This window comes from Babylonia areolata, chromosome 1, assembly GCF_041734735.1.
Source record: "Babylonia areolata isolate BAREFJ2019XMU chromosome 1, ASM4173473v1, whole genome shotgun sequence".
Classification (NCBI taxonomy): Eukaryota; Metazoa; Mollusca; class Gastropoda; order Neogastropoda; family Buccinidae; genus Babylonia; species Babylonia areolata.
The window spans coordinates 8,285,631-8,306,677 of NC_134876.1; the positions used below are offsets into that span (position 1 = coordinate 8,285,631).

Genomic DNA, 21,047 nt, shown 5'->3' on the forward strand with positions numbered 1-21,047 from the left:
CCCCCCCCCCCCACACACACACACCCAACTCCCCATCCCCACATACTCCGCAATACCCTCATCTTCCCCTCCTCTGTCTCTCTCCTGGCACTCTGCCGTCAGTATTATCTGTCTTGGCTGTCACGTGTTATGGCAGCAGAAAAAGAATAGCCAGGAGGTAGGACAGGGATCGAGGAGTGAGAACAGAGAGAGGCATAATCATACCCCTCCCCCCCCCCTCCCCCTCCTCGTTTCGCATTTGGGACTCCTCAGCAATTTTTTTTTTAACAATCACCAAGAAGAACACAATAATAATATAGAATATAAATATATATATATATATATATATATATATATGTGTGTGTGTGTGTGTGTGTGTGTGTGTGTGTGTGTGTGTGTGTGTTTGTTCACTTGACACCAGACAAAACTTTGCAATGTCAAAAATGAAGAAGGTAAGTTTCACACAAACACCACAGTACCGAGTGAGTTGTTTTTTGTTGTTGTTTTTTGTTTTGTTTTGTTTGGGTTTTTTTTTGGGTTTTTTTGTTTTGTTTGTGTGTGTGTGTGTGTGTGTGTGTGTGTGTGTGTGTGTGTGTACTGGGCAAAGGTGTCATTTAAAAGAAAAGCAAAACCAATACCACCACCACCAACAACAACAACACAAAAAAACATAAAAAAAAACATTCAAAACAAACACACAAACTGCCCTTTCTGAGCATTAAAAAAAAAAAAGGAAATTCAAACCAAGTGCATGTAAAAATCAGAAACAGCTGAACCATGTGGATAGTACATAAGGACAAATATGTAGTCTGAAATGTAAACAAGTTCAACGTAGCAACCCCATGACTACATTGTTTTAAACTGTGTTTAACTAGGGAATTGCTCCCAAACACCCTTGTTGTTCAAGAAAAAATGTAGAATTTGAAGAGCAGAGCAACAGACACAGTTGATGGATTGCTCAGTCAGTGGCAAAAATATTGTGCTGATGTTGCAATTCTGTTGCAATGCATGCAGAATGGAATCAAGCTGCCAAGAGAACAAAAACTTTCTGAGAAAGCTATTCAATGCTGCAAGATTGTTTCCCTGTTTTGTTTGTCGTCATCACATGTTTTAGGTGTACCCTCCATGTTGATTACATTTAACCTCTCAGCTCATCATTTGTTTGTTCTGGGTTGCATTACTTAGCGTGTGAGTAAATGCACATGCAGGCATGCAGAAACATATGAACAAACACAACATACATCCACATCCACACATGGACAATGTATGCAAAAAGAAAGATATATACAAAAGACAAAGAAGCAGACGCTAAGTGAAAGGCAAGTGTAATATTATCTATCAATTATACTGTGCACATATTTCAGAGACATATACTGTGTAGATACCATCTTTGATTCATCTTTTTGACAATCAAACACGTGAAAAAAAAAAGTGAACATCTTCCTGCCAATCAAATTTTTTAAAAGAGAAATAAAACCTACACACACACACACACACACAAACACACACACACACATAAACACATAGAGGACAATATATTTCTTTCATTTTGGTTCAAACTTTTCTACGGACTGGGACTTGTAAGCAAAACTACACTGGTGCACATTATTAATGTATAACCATTATGTATTTCTCATACATATAAAATTCATGTTATAAACATGTACAATCAACAACCCAGCTGTTGATCAATTCTTAAGTTTTCCTGGATGTTTATCCATCTTCCAGGCCATCATTATGTTCTTTCTGACGAATGAATAACTTCACATAAATATTGATCACTGAAAAGTATACACAGGCTGGGTGACAGACACATCCATGCAACAACAATCAGGTACACACAGACTAACACACACACACAACAACAACAACATGCAGTAACAGAGTTACCAATCAGATAACTGGTTCACCTTGGAAGCAAAGTATGCCAAGGCTGATCAGTCTCTAGATTTGTTCATTTTCTTGTGTTGATCACATGTCAGATCCCACCCCAATGACTGTCCTGTGGTACAGTGGTGCCAGGGGGTTGGGCAAATTACATCTGTGTGCATGTGTATGTATGTGTGTGTGTGTGTGTGTGTGTGTGTGTGTGTGCATGTGTGTGCGTGTGTGTGTGTGACTGCATGTGCATGAGCGAGTGTGTATAAAATGTCTAGATGATAAGATCTGTGTCTGTTCGGATAAATATTCAACAGTGCTAACAAATCCAAGCTGACAAAAGTAAGTTACAATATCACTCTTCAAAGTCTGAAGTCACAATGTATTCACACAGAAAGGGAAAGGAGAACTATCATATACTGATATAGAAACAAAAACTAAAAGAGCAGGGGGAAATAAAAAAGAGAAGAAAGAAATAGGAGACAAAGTTGTGGATCAACATGAAACAAAAAAAAAAGGTAAAACAATCAAAACGAGAACTAAAAAAAAAAAAAAAAAAAAAAATACCCAAACACCAAACCATCCTTGCAATACACATGCTCATTTTATCTTAAATGGTTGTACAGAGCTTTAACAAGGCCGGAGAACCACACTATCACATGATCAGACAAACGTGTGGTCTGCTCTTGTCTTCAGAACAACTGTCTGCATCAAAGACAACAGATCTGTCACACACAATCCCTGCCCCTGCAGGCAGGAAGCAAGGGAGACAATTTCCACTTTGGTGAATCTCCCTCCATCTGGCTTTCTCTCCCTGTACTTCAGACATCTTTCTGAACACAAACGGAACCAGGGTGGCTCAGGCTGCTCCCGTTCCTTGTTTATCAGTTGTGAAAGGTACGCTTGTAATCTGATTTCTCTCTGTGTTTCTGTTTGGCTTTTCTTGTTTCTTCTCCTCCTCTTCCCCTTTATTAAAGTCTCTTTTACCCCCCTTTTTCTTTGCTCTTGTTTAGGTGTCATTCTTTTCTTCTGCAGTTTCAGATGAACATGATTTTTTTCCTTCTCAAAAGCAACAAAGATCTGATAAAAAAAAAACAATACAAACAACAACAAAGAAACAGCTTTGAACTTGGAAAAGAAACAAGTAATCAAAATTCAATCATAAATAAATCTGCTTCAGTCAAAACACAAGCAAAGTTGAGTAAAGTCAAAGTAAAAACATTTCCAGTTGTGTAAAAGAAATGATGCACAGGGAAGTGCTTCAGCCCCCTGTCTCCCCCCAGATCGATGCAGACACACACGCCATGCATATATGCTTGCGAGTGTACACACACAGTGACACACTCACACACACATACTAACCTTAAGTGCAATTCTTGTTCTTCAATCTGTCAGGTCAGCTTCTGTGTAGCAGTTCTGATTTCTGAAACATTTTTTTTTTAAACATTCATCAGTGAAATAGTCTGTGTGTGTGCACATCATCTGAGTGTGGGTGTGTGCACTTTACTGGCCACTGTCCTTATCAATTATCCAATGTTATAGGCACCACCACAAAAAAGAACTTATAAAAACATAAAAAGAGAGATAAAACTGTGGTTTCAATTTTTAACCATGTCAAAGTGCTTGGGTATATTAATTACTATTGAAAGAAAATTATATATTTTTTTTGTTGTTGTTGTTTTTTTGTTTTTTTTTTTGGTTGTTTTTGTTTTTTTACTATCATTCATTATCACTATTAATTTATTACTAATAAATCCCCACATGCTATAGAGACTCTCAGGACTGTACTGAGAAAATCACATCATTCTGCAGAAACTGAAACCCACCTCAAGTTGCTTAACATAACATTATGTAGGCAAACTGATCTATATATATCATGTTAGTTGATTAAGAATTGCAGGACTTCAAGTTGAAGACTCATGCATAATTACCCAGATTAAGTTTTTCAAACAAAAGCTATAGAACAGGTAAAAAGGATTCTACAGTATGCAGCATTATCTTGTAACTTGACATATTAAATCACATGCTTAACCTTCAAACTCTAACTTTAATGTTTGAAAGTCAAAGGCTACAGCCAATCATTCTATAAAGCAAGATGAAAATAGGCTGAAAACCATAAACTCTTTATGAATTAGTATATTTCAACAAATTTCCATGTCATGTTGCAATCTGGAATTTTGCCACTGAACTCAATTCTGTCCAGGCTTTTTTTTTCCTTTCTTTTTTCATTCTGACCACTTAACTTGCTCCACCAATTCTAATGAAGACTATATGTAAGACAGTTTCTCTTTTATACTAACAAGTTAAAAAGAAGAAAAGAAAAATATGCCAGTCAGTGTTCCTAGTTAATGATAAAAAGATTAAAAAAAAGGACAAAAGATATGCATGTGCTCTATTAAGATTCTGCTATTCTGGCAAATGTATATGACACTGATTTCTCATGCAGCTTGCCACATCATCATGTTTTCTATGCCACATGCATCTGTGAGCAATGTGTCTTCTTAATCATGATATCAAAATCTCTATGAAATTTGCAGGTCATCATCCAATCTGTCAAAACTGCATACATTTACCAGTCACTTTTATGCATATTTATATTCTGTCCAGCAGTTCTGCAAAGCTGTCACTTTCAAATTCAACTATTTCATTTTTTTTTTCCTTTAAAAATTTTAACTCACTGAATCCTGCACCCTGTGCTTGGTCATTGAAATTTGTTTCATTAAATTTAAAAGTTTCCATATTCCCATATTTAATTGCTTGTGTAAATCACAAGTGAAGGGAACTAACTTATATCGTATATATTTTATCAGCTGTGTTCATGCGTGTCAATTCCAATTTTAATATATTTTCTGCGTTTTTCTTCATCAATGTAGCAGGGAAGCCTGCCCACCCTGTAAACTCGCCAGTTCAATGGGTTAACAGCAAAACAACATTAACTACTGAATTAATAGTTAAGTTAAACTGCGGACTGTCTGTCATTCATCAGCATACACATGGAACATTTTACTTGTCTGTCAAATACTTGTAAAATGCTGACATAAACAATAGCACTGATCTGTTATCAGATGATAACTACAAGGTGAAGAAGCTGTAATTTTGTAAACAAACACACATACATATGTGTGCTCACTACACACCCACACACACATGCATGTGAGCGCTTGTGTATGACAGTCATTGCATGCATACATGAACGCGCGCGCGCGCGCGCGCGTGCGTGCGTGCGTGCGTGTGTGTGTGTGTGTGTGTGTGCTTTCATGTCATAAGAAAATTTATGAGAATGTCACCCCTCCCCCTATCCTGAGATCGATCATAACAAAAACTAGCAAAAGCTAACCCCGGCACAGTGTTGTGGGCACACTAAGAATATCACACGGTGCAAATGGAAACCAACAAAACTGTCCCGTTAAACTGTAGGCTTAACACTGCTATAATCACAAGAAATGGACTTCTGTTAACCAAAAAACTGCTTTGCTTTTCTTCTTTCTTTCTTTTTCTTCACTCTTTTTCGGGTGATGACGAATCTTTGCAGACACTCCTATGATTCACACACAATAATTAAAAAGACTTTTCCACAAAACTATTTTGAGTCTCATTGATGCTAAACTCAGTCTGTCCCATTCATTCAGTGTGATAAGATTATAATGTTTCACTCTGTCTTGAATTATAATGAATACAAAAAAATCAAAACAAAAGACAACTACCTCAGCCTGTCCTCAGTCATGTAAATAAGCCACCATGTTTCTAATCCCCGGATGATGCAAAATGACGTCATGGTAACGTCATAATAAAATGTGTTGCATTTTCACAAGCGGATTATTGTTTATGTGTTGCCGTCATTTCCGGCAAGAGTAGAAGGTCTTGTAACTTCCTACCCAGGAAAGGAAAAATAGTGAGCGAATTTTTTTCATCATTAACATTGTTGTTGTACGTTTGAACCATGTGGCTATATCAGACAACCCAAGGATTTATTCGAAGAAAAAAAAAGAGCTAGAGATTGATCTGTGCTCGTGTGTCCTTCTGGAGTGTTATTTTTATTTTATAATTTTTCGTGAAGGCGGCTTCTGTTCTTGTCAACTGTGTGGATCTGTTCACTTTTATTGTCCAGATAAGCAGACTGTTGTTTGTTTACAGTTCTTAGAATCAGCCAGACAGGAGTATTCTATTACATATTATTTACACATTGACTAGCTGTTACAGTGATTTTTGTTGAGAACAATGCACCGGCCAATCAATGAATCACTCATTGAAGTCATTGTTCCTAATCACGAACCAGTAGTGATGTTGATCATAGATGGGGTCCCAAACAGACACCAGAATGGACAGTCCATGGCAATATCTTTGGATTAGCTTACCCATGTTAATTCCTTCTTTTTATGTATAAGGTCTCCTACAGATTCAAGTTAGTTTAGAATGGATCTTCAACAAGAAAGAAGATCATCTATGATACTGATTATACATTTGACATTAGTTAGAAATAATGTCCAGTCTCAGAAGATAGAGGTGGGATCCAGGAATCCAAATCATGTCATTCTCATGGTACAAATCATTGTTTCTAATCACGAACAAGTCTGACTTGATTTTGATATATTCTGAGTCTCGCAAACGCAAACAGACACACACACATGTAGTTCTATTCACACACACACACACACACACACACACACACACAGTGACATACATTGTGACACACAATGATAACATAAATATACACAAACATACATAATCAGACACTTGGACACACATACATATATATACATGTGATAATTGGTGATTCTTGCCAGGTCTGTGAAGATAACAACCACAAACAAAGACGATCCTGTTAGGTTTATTTCCTAGGTTGTTACAGTGAAAAGCTTCAAGTGAGGCTACATAAGGATACGAATGCCTTTTAGAAAGTCTGACAATGATATTGAACACATACACACATCTCATTCAGATGAGACGATAAACCGAGGTCCTGTGTGCAGCATGCACTTAGCGCACATAAAGAACCCACGGCAACAAAAGGGTTGTCCCTGGCAAAATTCTGTAGAAGAATCCACTTCGATAGGAAGAACAAATAAAAGTAAAACTGCACACAGGAAAAAATACAAACAAAACAGGTGGCGCTGTAGTGTAGCGATGTGCTCTCCCTGGGGAAAGCAACACACACACACACACACACACACACACAGATTCAACTGTGTATGAAATTTTGTTGCAGGAACACATCAGGTATCAAGTTACAGTATGAAGTCTATCTCATGCCAACAGAAGATTTTGAATTCCGGCAACTGAGTGATAGACATGGCAGATTCGGGCACATCATCCACTGCTCCAGTCGGAGCCATGGCAGATATGACCCCATCCAGTCCTCCAGCAGCAGCAGTAGCAGCAGCTGCTTCTGTAGCTAGTGACAAAACAGCTCAAGAAGGCGCCGCCAAGAAACCGCCAAATAAGCGCACTCCTAATGACTTCATCTTTGGAAAAGTCATCGGGGAAGGGTCATACTCAACGGTAAGGATCATCTGTGTGCTCATGTGACGATGGTGAGGGGCAGAATGGATGGTGAAAGAAGCATGTCATTGCAAAGAGATAAGATAGAAAAACATATTATACATATTGCATTGTTTCTTATTGAAGCATGCTTACTCAGCAGAAAACTTACTAAAAAAAAAAAAAAACACCCCAAAAACAGTGGTGTGAATCACAACGGTCGCTCAGTGTTATGTCTCACAATGTTGTCTAGCAAAAACAGAAGTGATAAAGATCAGGTAGCAAACTGAGCACAGCAGCAGTAGACTGGCACAACAGTGGGACTTCTCGGTATTGTTTGAAAATATTGCAGGGGTAGAAGTTCTCTGAAATTTACCACTTGTCCCATGGATCAGTACTGCTAAACTTTGTTTTTCATGCAGAAACTAGAAAGTACTAACTTGTCTTTTAACTATTTAAGACAGAAAGAGATTATCCACTCCAGCTAGTGTTGCTACATAATGATATTACTTTACACACACACACACACACACACACACACACACACACACACACACACACACACACACACACATGATTTGTCAATAATGTTTCCTGTTGATATTTGTTGTTAATGTTATTGCATATTGCTGCTTGTAAGGACAATTAAAAATTAGAATTATTTTTTAGGAGAAAAATTATGGTCTGGCAGACCAGCACACTGGATATATCTTATGAAGTTATAGTCTTTTTTTTCAGTTTCTCTTTTTGATACTGTTTTCAATAAGTGAGAATTCTGAGTATTGCTACTGTGTTTTTGACATCAAATATGAACTATTATATTTTCCTGTTATAGACTTAACATTTTTGTATTTGTATTTCTTCTTATCACAACAGATTTCTCCGTGTGAAATTCGGGCTGCTCTCCCCAGGGAGAGCGCGCCACTACACTACACTGCTTTTCCTATCGAAGTGGATTTTTCTACAGAATTTTGCCAGGAACAACCCTTTTGTTGCCGTGGGCTCTTTTACGTGTGCTAAGCGCATGCTGCACACGGGACCTCAGTTTATCGTCTCATCTGAATGACTAGCGTCCAGACCACCACTCAAGGTCTAGTGGAGGGGGAGAAAATATTGGCGGCCGAGCCATGATTCGAACCAGCGTGCTCAGATTCTCTCGCTTCCTAGGCGGACGCGTTACCTCTAAGCCATCACTCCACATAGATTTAGATAGAGTTCTTCATTTGCACAAATTGGAGTCAAAACTGCTGGACTGACTGTGAGTTTGTACTCTGATGCAGGTGTGTCTGGCATCTGTGGATTAAATGTGTTTGTACTCTGACGCAGGTATATCTGGCACGTGTGGACTAAATGTGTGTTTGTATTCTGATGCAGGTGTATGTGGCACATGTGGACTAACTGAGTTTGTACTCTGATGCAGGTGTGTCTTGCACCTGGGGAAAAAATGTTTGTATTCTGAAGCAGGTGTATCTGACGCATTTGGACAAAATGTGTGTTTGTACTCTTGTTGCAGGTGTATCTGGCCAAGGAGGTGAAGACTGGAACAGAATTTGCAAGTGAGCTGACTTAGTTAAGAATTTGAAAAAAAGTTTCTTGTATTTTAATTGATCTGTGTGTGTGTGTGTGTGTGTGTGTAGAGTGTTAGGCTTTAAAGTGTGTAAGAAATTAATGTGTTTTGCATAAGGATAAAAGCAGTCCAGCAACAAAAAATAGTAACATATATCAACAGTTTTTATCTGTGGATTATTAGGATATTGATATGCTCCATTTGTAGCAGTGCATATCCTTTGCTTTCTCAACGGATTAAGTTTGGATCTAACTCTCTGTTTTCAGCATCTTAACAGGCTGGGGAAATTAAAAATACATTTGTTTCTTATTGTAGAAAAATTTACACTGTACTGACATTTTTACTTAATGCAGCTGTTGATAGCTCTTGATATCAAAGCAAAGTCACAGAATTGACAGGTCAAAGTATGGAAGTTTCATGATTGGATCCATAGAAGGGAATTTCTTGTTTTTAGTATGCTTATTGAAATTTCTTAGTGAGCTATTTACTGTCAGCTGTTTTTGATATCATGGAAGGGAGATTATGGGAAATGGTTTATGTTTTTGGTAAGTTTTGGAACTGATTTGATACAGTAATTGTCCAAGAGTGGTAATCATTACTCATTCCACTATCTTAATCGAAAAGGGTTGTATGCTTGTGGAGCAAGAGTTGCTGTTTTTTTTGTGTTTTTTTGTTTTTGTTTGTTTTTTTTCACAAGAGTTGCTATTAGTTTCTTTCATTTCTAAATTATTTATTCCTTTATTAACATCACCAGTAGAAATCAGTATTTCTATTGGTGATTTTTTGACACTTTTACAATTACCCTTAATTTAAACGCCATATCATGCAACTACTGCTTTAACTTGGAACTTGCCAGGGCAGTGATGGTACATTTGGCTTTCCAACATGTGCTTGCCACTTGCTGACTTAGTTGCCAGATTTAAGTCCAGAGTTTCAAAGAAAGGTGTGTTTTTATGTGTATGCATGTGTGTGTTTGTACATGTGTGTGTGTGTGTGTGTGTGTGTGTGTGTGTGTGTGTGCCACTAAGTGAATGATCAGTATGTGTTCATATTTTATTTGCTTGTGAACACATTGCGCATTATTTGTTTTAGTTATATATCAGAATCAGTGAATACTTGGGGTTGCTTTTGTGTGTTACTTCATTAGGGAAATTGTTTATAATGATTTATATAACTGTGTTGCAGTCAAGGTGTGCGACAAAAAGTTCATAATGAGGGAGAAGAAGAGTGAGTACATCATGCGAGAGAAGACAGTGCTGACCAAAACAAACCATCCTTTCATTATCAAGTTGTCTTACACATTCCAGGATCCAGACCGCTTGTGTATCCTTATCTGCTGGGTTTATTTTTATGAATATAGATTTATGTCTGAGAGGTCTGTGTGTGTGTGTGTGTGTGTGTGTGTGTGTGTGTGTGTGTGTGTGTGTGTGCAAGGTGTGTGTGTGTGCGCGTGCACGCAAGGGTGCATATTTGTGTGCAAGTGTATTTATCATGTTGTCAGTGTGATCCTGTTTGTTGGTGTATTTTTAGCATTGTGTGTGTGTGGAGGAGTTTGTGCATCACTCTTATCAGTCTATGTATGTTTGTGTGCATGTGTGTGTGTGAGTGCATAATAATTATACACATATCTGTATATTTATATGTGTGTAAAAGAAAGAAAGAGTGATGGTGTTTTTTTGTGTATGTGAGAAGCACTTGCTCTCTGTGTATATATATGTGTGTGTGCATGTGCATGTGCAAGTTCAAAGAATAAAGGCCATTCGTGACTTATGAATGAGTGAGAAAGTGGAAGACAGATACTCCCACCAATTTAAACATTTTTGTCATCAAACTAAAAGTGTACTTAAGAACACCATCATGTTTTCCTTAAGTTTCTCCAGATTTTGTCTTGCAGTATGCCCGTAAAGGTGAACTTCTGTATTACCTAAACAAGCTGTCTTCTTTTGACATGAAGTGCTCACAGTTTTACGCTGCCGAAATTGTACAGGCCCTTGATTATTTGCAGAGTCAAGGGGTGATTCACAGGTAAGTGTGAAGACTGGTTTACAACATGTCTCTGGCGTGTTTAGGTTGAAGAGGATTTTCATCAGTTTTGTTGGTGTTGTTTTCCATGCACATTATTAAAAAAAGAAAGAAAGAAAAGAACAATTCATATTAGGAATGTTATGGAGTGATAAGTGGGAGAATGTAGACCTGTACCAACCACCTTAAGATCAGGGTGGTAGTGAGGACGTTTTTGTTTTATTGTTTACATGTTGGAGATGAATATTATTACATGGTATTATTTTGTAACAAGTTCATTGAATTCATCATTGTAGTGGTAGTACTGCTCCTGTTGGTTGTAGTCTCAGTTATGGTGACTTTGAAGTTCTGTTCAAGGGAATGAGAAGAAGGAGCTCTCAGGATTACATGGAGGTGTTCTTTACAACCACTAAGCAGTTGATGTGACGATAGCCCATTGAGACCGTACACTGAAACTTGGTCTAACTGATCATTTTATGTCATCAGACAGTTTGAGTAAAGCACTGTCAAAGATGCTTTTCACTGATTGATTTTACTTAAATCAGTTTCATATTATTACGATGTTAGGTTTGTTTACATGTCATAAAGTTGTGACACTAGAAGACTGTAGAGATTTCATGAGGAGTTTTGTTTTTCAGAGATCTGAAACCAGAAAATATCCTTCTGAATGAGCACATGCATATCATGATCACAGATTTTGGATCAGCGAAGGTTCTCAAAATGGATGGGACAGATGGTATGAAATTGTTTTCTTTTCCTCTCACAACATGGTTCTAATCTTTTTTTTCTTTTCATTTTTCTTGTTCTTTTTTCCCCTTTTTTTAAGGTTTACATATTTCTCACTTTTTCTGTTCACTCATTTTATATCACAAATTCTAATTCAGATGTTAGCATGAAACAAACGTTTATGTGTGGTCCTGGTATATGCATTAACATGGTAAGAATTTTAATGTTCATGTAGTTTTCAGTCATTGAACAGCCTGTGATTGATTTTGTAAACTTTGAATATGATGATGTTTGTGTTGTCAGTCAGCACCAAGGAAAGAAAAACTATATACCTGCACACAGTGTGTCTTCCTTAACATGTATTCTGATTCTCCCATACTCTACAATTCCAACACTTGTTCTGTAGTTCTCCAAGCATAGTGTTGAGTAACATTCATATCCTTTAGCTTGTTTGAACATTATAGCTTTTTTCTTTCTTTTTAAAAATTTGTTATAGATACATGTAATTGCTTGTATGATGTTTTTCCCCTTCCCAGAAGATTCCAGTGCACGTCCCCCTTCAGCTCAGGGACACCGGAGAAACTCATTTGTCGGGACGGCACAGTATGTGTCTCCTGAAGTCCTCAACAGCAAGAAGGCTTACTTCAGGTGGGTGGTTGGCCCTCTCTGTAAAACAAAGAGTCAGTTCACTGCCATCTCACCTGCATGCTTTGAAGAACTTTTATGGACATTTCTACTTTCCTGTCACCCTCCTCCTGTTAGTAATTTCCGCGAAGGTATCATTGCAAGAGTCACTTGAAGAACGACAGGAGGGTGGTTTTTCTGCTTTTGTTTAAATTTCATTCATCACTTTTTTTCCCCCTTTCCACCGTAGAATACAAATTGATACATATTCCTTGCTCACTGTACAAAGCAATAACAGCATATGCTCCTCATAAAGGAAAAACATAATAAACAATAAAGATACAGATTTCTGAGCTGTACAAAATATTTTATGCATTGAAAAGTATTTCCTCCACGTCTCTTGTTTACTTGTATGATGTAAGGAGAGCTCCATAGAACTCATGTAGTTTCTTCCCAGTTCTTTGAGGATGAATCATTTAGGAGAAAAAAGAAATGAAAAAAAGATGTGCTTAAAGTATTTAATATTTCTGATATGTGATACAATTTAGTATTTCAAGCAGCTGAGAGAAACAAAAACAAAGACAGTTGAATTTGAGTCAGAGTGATATTGATTGAGCTTCTCTGTGTATTGTCTGTGCAGTTCTGATCTTTGGGCACTGGGCTGTATCATTTACCAGTTTCTGTCGGGAGAGACACCTTTCCGTGGAGGGTAAGACTGACAGAGCTGCCTGTGTCTTTTGTTTTGAAAGGAAAACTGTACAGAAAAGTGTCTGTGTTCAAGTGCAGCTGTGTGTAACCATCTAATATGTGTGTGTGTGTGTGTGTGTTTTTATTAAAAACAAATCTTGTTTTGGGGGTTGTGGGGTGATTTTTGAATAGCTGAAATAGTGACACCAAGTCATCAAATCCATAGTTAGTTTCAAATTTGATAATCCGTGTCTTCATTATAAACAGTTGTTATAGCGCTTATAGTTTTTAGAGGCGTTTGATTGGCTGAGAGCGGTGGGCCCGTCTTTTCACTGTTAGCCGCGCGAAATTTGGCCAAGCAGAGCAAACCAATAGGCCTAGTTTGCATCAGTTTGACATGGTACAGTATATGTTTTTTCTGGTCAAAGCTTCTTACACTGACCAGGCGTTGTTCACTGTATTGTTTCAGTTCTTAAAATATATTTGAATCATTGCTAAATGTGTAATAAACAGAAATGTTTCAACAACAGCAACAAAAGGAAAATGTCTTGTGTGTTTGAGTATGTATTTTATACACAATGATAATAGAATTACTTGTTTTATCATGAATATATTTGAGAATACTAGTTTTTCCTGTTTCCAGACATGAGTATCAGATTTTCCAGAAGGTGTGCAAGCTGGAATATGAAATTCCTGAGGGTTTTAACCCCACTGCTGCTGACTTGGTCAAAAAGCTACTGGTGAGTGACACTTTCCTGTCCTGTTCTTTGCGGTTCCCATTATTTATTCATTTATTTATCATTTTATTTTTTGTGTTACAATGTATTCTTTAGTGACTTTCCAGTGGAGGGATCAAGATACTGTTGTTTTTATCCAGTACTCAGCATTGGCTGTAGTAACTGGAATGTGTATTCACTATTGTATTTACTTAATCCAATTTATTTTTGGTTTTTGTTGGTGTTTTTTTGTTTTTGTTTGTTTTTTTTTCAGTTCATTGGAAATAACTTTTTAAACCACCCTCTAGCAGAAGCGTATTGAAGAAATATTTGCATCTTCTCACTGGGTATTTTATGGAATGAGCATGTTATTGAATGCCAGGTGTAACGTTATGTTGTGCTTTGCTCACATCTATGTCTGTGGCAGTTATTTGTTTTTCCTTTGCTGTTCTTTCTTTCAGGAGATTACATTTTCTTATGAAAGTGCTTCATCCATATTAGCGTCAGCAGGAAGACGCACCACAGCAGGTTTAGTTTGGCATTGGACTTCTGATCCAGTGTTTACCAGTGATCATGGTTCTTCTTCTTCTTCGTTTGTGATCTGCAACTCCCGCTCATATGTACACAAATGGGCTTTTATGTGTATGACCGTTTTCACCCTGCCATGTTGGCAGCCATATTCCAATTTCAGGGATGTGCATGCTGGGTATGTTCTTGTTTCCATAACCCACCAAACACTGACATGGATTACAGGATCTTTAACATGCATATTTGATCTTCTGCTTGTGTATACACACAAATGGGGTTCAGGCACAAGCAGGTGTGCACATGTGTTGACCAGGGAGATCGGAAAAATTTCCACCCTCTACCCCCAGATTGAAAGTCCAACGCTTTAACCACTCGGCTGTTGCGCCTGTCGATCATGGTTCGAACCTGCGTTTTGGCATGGTGTTGTGTCTTTGAGAAAGGCACTTCCAGTTTTCCTCACTCCACCCAGGTGTAAATGGGTATGTGAGATTTGTTGGGGGAAGTTGAAATGGAAGGAAAGGATTGAGCCCTACCTTCCTGTGTCGAGCCCTAGACACTGTGGAAATGAATTCACTGCCCTGATGGCCGTAAAAGGCTGTGGGACCCTTTTTTTTTTCTTTCCGTTTTTTTTTTTTCTTTTACCCTTTTAACATTTCAGAACTTGGCGTGTCCCCTACCTTCATCACGTCAGCTCCTCATAAGCTTTCCTCCCATCAAGATTTCTCATTTTGCTTCCCTGAATGTCAGCAGCCATGTTCGATAAATTGTGGGCACCTTGCAATGAAAAGAAACAGACTTTCAGTTTACAAGGTGAATGGGATCACCATGGCAGAGTTGACTAGGCTTCAGATTTCTGATATGGTGTTCACCAGTGATCAAAGTTCAAGATGCTGTTTCGGCATGTTGTTGTGTCCTTGGGGGAGAAAGGTACTTTAATCCAGATTTTCTTCACACCGTCCAGTTGTGAATGGGTTCCTGGTTTTTTTTTTTCCTGAAATAAAACTTTGTTATTTCCATTTTTGTCACACATATATATGTGTCACATGGATGGGACGAGTTTGTCCAAAGTATCTTTTGCAAGCATGTTTCACTATTTCAAAGGCAAAAGGAAAATGCAGATAGAACAGACAGACCATGGGTTCCTGGCTTTGTGTGACTGGAGGAGATTAGGGATGGTAGAAGGAGGGAATGGCCCTGTCTTTCTATGACGAGCAAAGTGAATATGAAATGAATTCCTTGCCACTATGGCTGTAAAAGGGGATTGGACCTTTAAGTGGAGTGAGCACAACTGCTTCTGTTTTACATCCAACCCTGTGTCACTGCCATTATGGATGTAAAAGGCTATTGGACCTATAAATGGAGTGAGCACAACTGATTTTTGTTTAACATCCAACCCTGTGGGCAGATCGGTATTGGCGCCGTGTTGGTTGCAGGTTTTGGAGCCGAGTGAGCGGCTGGGCTGCAAAGAGCTTGGTGGCATGGACATGCTGAGGCAGCACGAGTTCTTCAAAGGGGTCACGTGGGAGGGGCTGGAGACACAGCAGGCCCCGGAGCTGATGCCCTACCTGCCTGCCACGGAGAGAAACCCGGAGTTCTGGAGCAACCAGTCCAGGGTGAGTGACCGTGGACATGTGGGGATAGATGCATGTGCGTGTGTACGTTGTGAGCGTGCGTTGATCATTGCTCTGTTAGTCTTCTGTTTGTGAGTGTGGTTGTATGTGTGTGTTTGTGGATTTGTGTGTGTGTGTGTGTGTGTGTGTCCATGGTGTTGAAACGTGTTCATTTTCTGGTTTTGTTTAGTGCAGCATAATCTTTCTCTACTTCTCTTGTTTTTCTTTGTTTATTCTGGGGGGGTTTGTTGTTGTTTTTTGGTTATTATTATTATCATTATTTTGTATGTTTTTCTTTTTTTGTTATGTTTTATAGACTTAGTTTTATTTTCATGGAACATATTGGTATAACTGCATGCCATCTATCATATGTAATGTGGCTGTTTTTGAGTTGGTCACTGCATATGATGATTTAATGATACCTTTTATGATAAAATTACTTTCTTGTTTTCTGTTTATTTGTTTTAATTTACAGTAATTATTTTATACTGATTGTCAGATTTCAATAATTTTACTATTTTTTGTTTCTTTATTTGGTTGGTTGGTTTAATGACCTTTCATAGACTGCCTCAAATATTTCTTTATTGAAACAGTTACAATAAAAGAATAAAGCATGTATTTTACCTAACTACATGATATGCACATGCTGTCATGCACATGCACTCACAAGCTTGTTTACATATATTCACTTATAGCACAACATGTAACACTCAACACCACACACACACACACACACACACACACACACACACACACACCAACCATACCACACCCCACCACACCACACACACACACACGAACACCCCCCCCCCCCACACCTCCACCCCCCACACACACCATACCACACCACACCACACACACACGCACACACACCATACCACACCACACCGCACACACACACACATGTATACATACACACACGTGAACACCCCCCTGCACCCCTCCCCCCCACACACACACCACACCACACCACCCCACACCAAACACACACACACACACTCACACACACACACACACACGAACACCCCCCCCTCCCCCCACGCCTCCACCCCCCACACACACGCACACACACCATACCACACCACACCGCACACACACACATGTATACATACACACACGTGAACACCCCCCTGCACCCCTCCCCCCCACACACACCACACCACTGCACACCACACCACACCACACCACACCAAACGCACACACACACACACACCTGTCTTTCTCCTTAGCCTCCATTTCCTCAGGCTTTCTTCTTTCCTGTTTTTTGTTTGTTTGTTTTTTGTTTGTGTTTTTTGTTGTTGTTTTTGTTTTTTTTACTGTATTTTTCAATTATAGATTTCTTCAGACAGTGAAGAGGAAAGCTCATTCTGAGCAAGTTCACCATTTTCACCAGAGGACGGATGTCGCAAGTCAAGTCATCTGTGATTGTGTTGAAATATAAAATGAATAAAGATGCAGAAAAAGATAACCCAGTTGCAGTGTTTATTTCAGTGGGTTTTTTGTATACTTGCGTCGGCTTTTATTTTGAGAAACAAAAGTAATGGTTTTCATCTGTTAAACAACACACAAATTATTTACATCCACACACTGCACAAATATGCATGGCCACACTCACAAGCTCATTCACTTGCATCCACACACAAACGTGTGTATTTCATAAGCATGCTTTCTTTTGAAGTGTGACTCCACAAGACATGTTTCATGAAGACTGAAAAATAAATTTTTATTCAAAAATTTTAAATCGTCCATCTTGTCTATATCCTTATATCAGGCATGGGAATTTACAGAGGATTTAGATTTAAGCCAGGAGGAAAATTAGTTGGGGTGGAGGGGGGGAAACAAGATTAGACCATTCCAAATGTGTTCCCATCTTTGTCAATTGTTGATTGGTAACTTCACAATAGCTGTAGCCTGTTCATTTACACATCATTTGAACATGATGTCTATCAGCAGCAGCAACACACGCACACACGTGCGCGTGCACACACACACACACACACATACACACAAAATGTGTGTGTGTTTACATGTACATATACATATGTATTTGCTGATCAGACTTGAAGGTTGGTTTGTTTTTTTTAGGTTTGAATACTTGCGGAGTTAAAACAGTGCATATCAGTGAGTTCTAGTTTTGTAGTCATACTTTTATCATTGGAGCTACACACCTCTGCGTGGAGTAATGAATACAGATACATGTATGTGCATGTGGAATACATATGTATATATATAGTGAGACTGAAATGGGTTTAGAGCATGAAAGTGCTGAGCACTCTTGATGCTGAAATGCACTCAGAGGTAACTCAGATGGCAGAGTTGTTACTTTTTCCTGTGGAAAGCTCAGTGGGGATGGCGAGATACGGTCACGGACAGCCCTCAGTATTCTGTCTGGTGAATTCCCATTCCTGATATGTAATGTCTCTGTCTCTGTCTCTCTCTGTCTCTGTCTCTGTCTCCCCCTCCCTCCCTCTTCCTCACCCCCCCAGCCCCCCACACCCCTCTCTCTGTCATGCACTCACACAAGACATGCAAATGTAGACATTCATGCATGCACACGCACACACACACACACACACACACACACAAACACATACACATACACATACATTGATACTTGTGTTCTAAATGTGCTCACAAGGACACACCTGCATGTACCACTCCCTCCTTGGTCCACACACACACACACACACACACACACACACACACACACACCACTGATTAAGGGTAGGCACCATCGATCAGTCTACACACACAAATTCAGCCACTCTGCCTCCCTCCCAACCACATAAACAAAACACACACACACATATGCACGCACATATGTATGTGCGCGCGCACGCACACACACACACACACACACACACACACACACAAATAGTTACATTTGTAAAAATCTGCTTGCTTGTGCAATTGGACACATGGCACACATGTGCATGCAGAGTTGCCCAAGCATAAACGTACATCAGATATTTAGTTGCAAGTATATGCTACATTGCAAAGGACTTTGTTTGTAGTTATTGAGTGACGTATGTTGGGCCCCTTCCCATTCCTGTGTCCGACTGCTGCTGTTGTTTGTTTTATTTTGTTTTCTTGTCATCTCCTGATCTCTGTCTTCTGGTCTACATATGTATTGTTTTAAAGAAAAAAAAAGTCCCCCTCTTATTTGTTTAGCCTGAATCTGATTGATGTGTTTAGTTTACTAGTTTCTTTATTTTTTGTATTTGTTGCTTTGCTTGTTGTTTTTGATAAATAGATAATCCTCTCCATTGTCACCATCATCATCATCATCATTATGACCATCCTCATCATCATTACCATCATCATCATCATCACCACAAGCCTCATTACCATCATCTCTATCATCATCAGCATCAGCATCAAAAGATGTTGGAATGAATGAAGTTGCTTTCTAAAACTGACACCGAACTGGAAATCCTGTTCTGCTTGTCTACGCTGAAACAAACTTGATTTGCATGGTGAATGACGTTTGTGTCACAGACTGGGTTTGATGACCGGCGCATTGCTGAGATCATCATCAGCAATGAACACCAGAAGGAGCCGGCTGTTAAAGAGTAAGTGCTTGAACATGTGAATCTGTTGTGCGCATGTGGTGTGTGAGGTTTGTAGTGGTACAGTTCTTTTAGAAGAATCACTATTGTAGGATTAAGAGTAAAGAATTTTCATGTGATGAGGGGGGTGTGTATGTGTGCTAAGTCAGGTTGTGAAGTGTGTCGTGTATACTGATGTATGTATGTGTGTTGTGTCAGGCTTTGAATTGTGTAGCAAAGTGTATGTGTGTTTGCTGTGTCAGGCCATATGAACTCTGTAGGGAAGTGTAAGTGTGTTTGCTGTGTCAGGCTATATGAACTCTGTAGGGAAGTGTAAGTGTGTTTGCTGTGTCAGGCTATAAACTGTCTAGGGAACTGCGTGTGTGTGTGCTGTGTCAGGCTATGAACTCTGTAGTGAACTGCATGTGTGTTTGCTTTGTCAGGCTATATGAACTCTGTAGGGAAGTGTAAGTGTGTTTGCTGTGTCAGGCTATGAACTGTGTAGCGAATTGTATGTGTGTGTGCTGTGTCAGGCTATGAACTCAATAGCGAAGTGTATGTGTGTGTGCTGTGTCAGGCTATGAACTGTGTAGCGAAGTGAATGTGTCAGGTTGTGTAATGTGCACTGAGGGGGCGTGTATGTCTGTGCTCGGTTTGTCAGGCTGTGTAATGGATACTGAGGGGACGTGTGTATGTCTGCGCTGTTTGTGTAATGTACACTGAGAAGGTGTGTATATGTCTGTGCTGTTTGTCAGGCTATGAACTGTGTAGCGAAGTAAATGTGTCAGGTTGTGTAATGTGCACTGAGGGGGCATGTATGTCTGTGTGCTGTTTGTCAGACTATGAACTGTGTAGGGAAGTGAATGTGTCAGGCTGTGTAATGTGCACTGAGGGGGCGTGTATGTCTGTGCTCGGTTTGTCAGGCTGTGAACTGTGTACTAACAGTCTAGCGAAGTGAATGTGTCAGGCTGTGTAATTTGTACTGAGGAGACGTGTGTGTCTGTGCTCGGTTTGTCAGGCTATGAACTGTGTACTAACAGTGTAGCGAAGTGAATGTGTCAGGCTGTGTATGTGTGTCTTTGCGCTGTTTGTTAGGCTGCGCAGTGTGTACTGAGGGGACGCGTGTATGTCTGTGCGCTGTTTTTCAGGCTATGAACTGTGTACCAACAGTGTAGCAAAGTGAATGTGTCAGGCTATGTAATGTGCACTGAGGAGACGTGTGTGTGTCTGTGTGCAGTTTGTCAGGCAATGAACTGTGTACTAACAGTGTTGTGAATTGAATGTGTCAGGTTGTGTAATGTGTACTGGGGGGACGTGTGTGTGTCTGTGCGCTGTTTGTCAGTCTATGAACTGTGTAGTGAAGTGAATGTGTCAGGCTGTGTAATCAGTGTGCACTGAGGAGACGCGTGTATGTCTGTGCACTGTTTGTCAGGCTGCCCCAGGACGAGCACCGGAAGAAGCTGCAGGAGCAGGAGGCCAACAACGACTACCACGGCCTGGTGGAGGGGAACCTCATCCTCAAGCAGGGCAAGGTCCTCAAGCGCAAGGTCAGCCTCCCTCCCTCCCTGTCAGGCCTCCTCCTCTCTGGTGTCAGGCCTCCTCCTCTCTCTCTGTGTCCGGCCTCCTCCTCTCTGTGTCCGGCCTCCTCCTCCACTCTTGTGTCAGGCCTCCTCCTCTCTTGTGT

At 39.6% G+C, this 21,047-nt stretch overlaps 2 protein-coding genes across 4 annotated transcripts in view; one reads left to right on the plus strand and one right to left on the minus strand.

Annotated features, from left to right (window-relative positions):
• LOC143275933 (uncharacterized) overlaps positions 1-5,601 on the minus strand; it is a 105,493-nt gene extending 99,892 nt beyond the window's left edge. Inside the window, exons 1-2 of one of the 3 annotated variants that reach the window (XM_076580466.1) lie at positions 5,562-5,601; positions 3,220-3,280 (exon numbers count right to left, since the gene is read on the minus strand). The gene's annotated coding sequence lies outside the window, so the exon portion shown is untranslated. Of the gene's footprint in view, positions 1-3,219; positions 3,281-5,561 lie in introns of those variants that run through there. The other 2 variants (XM_076580620.1, XM_076580545.1) reach the window with 2 other exon arrangements.
• A 107-nt stretch (positions 5,602-5,708) lies between these two features.
• The window catches only part of LOC143276233 (3-phosphoinositide-dependent protein kinase 1-like), a 28,593-nt gene continuing 13,254 nt past the window's right edge, over positions 5,709-21,047 (plus strand). Inside the window, exons 1-12 of the mRNA XM_076580739.1 lie at positions 5,709-5,749; positions 7,064-7,356; positions 8,849-8,891; positions 10,088-10,225; positions 10,783-10,927; positions 11,563-11,660; positions 12,187-12,298; positions 12,915-12,983; positions 13,605-13,701; positions 15,639-15,818; positions 19,314-19,387; positions 20,796-20,910. Coding sequence (XP_076436854.1) covers positions 7,147-7,356; positions 8,849-8,891; positions 10,088-10,225; positions 10,783-10,927; positions 11,563-11,660; positions 12,187-12,298; positions 12,915-12,983; positions 13,605-13,701; positions 15,639-15,818; positions 19,314-19,387; positions 20,796-20,910 — 1,281 coding nt within the window. The 5' untranslated portion in view covers positions 5,709-5,749; positions 7,064-7,146. The remainder of the gene's footprint in view (positions 5,750-7,063; positions 7,357-8,848; positions 8,892-10,087; positions 10,226-10,782; positions 10,928-11,562; positions 11,661-12,186; positions 12,299-12,914; positions 12,984-13,604; positions 13,702-15,638; positions 15,819-19,313; positions 19,388-20,795; positions 20,911-21,047) is intronic.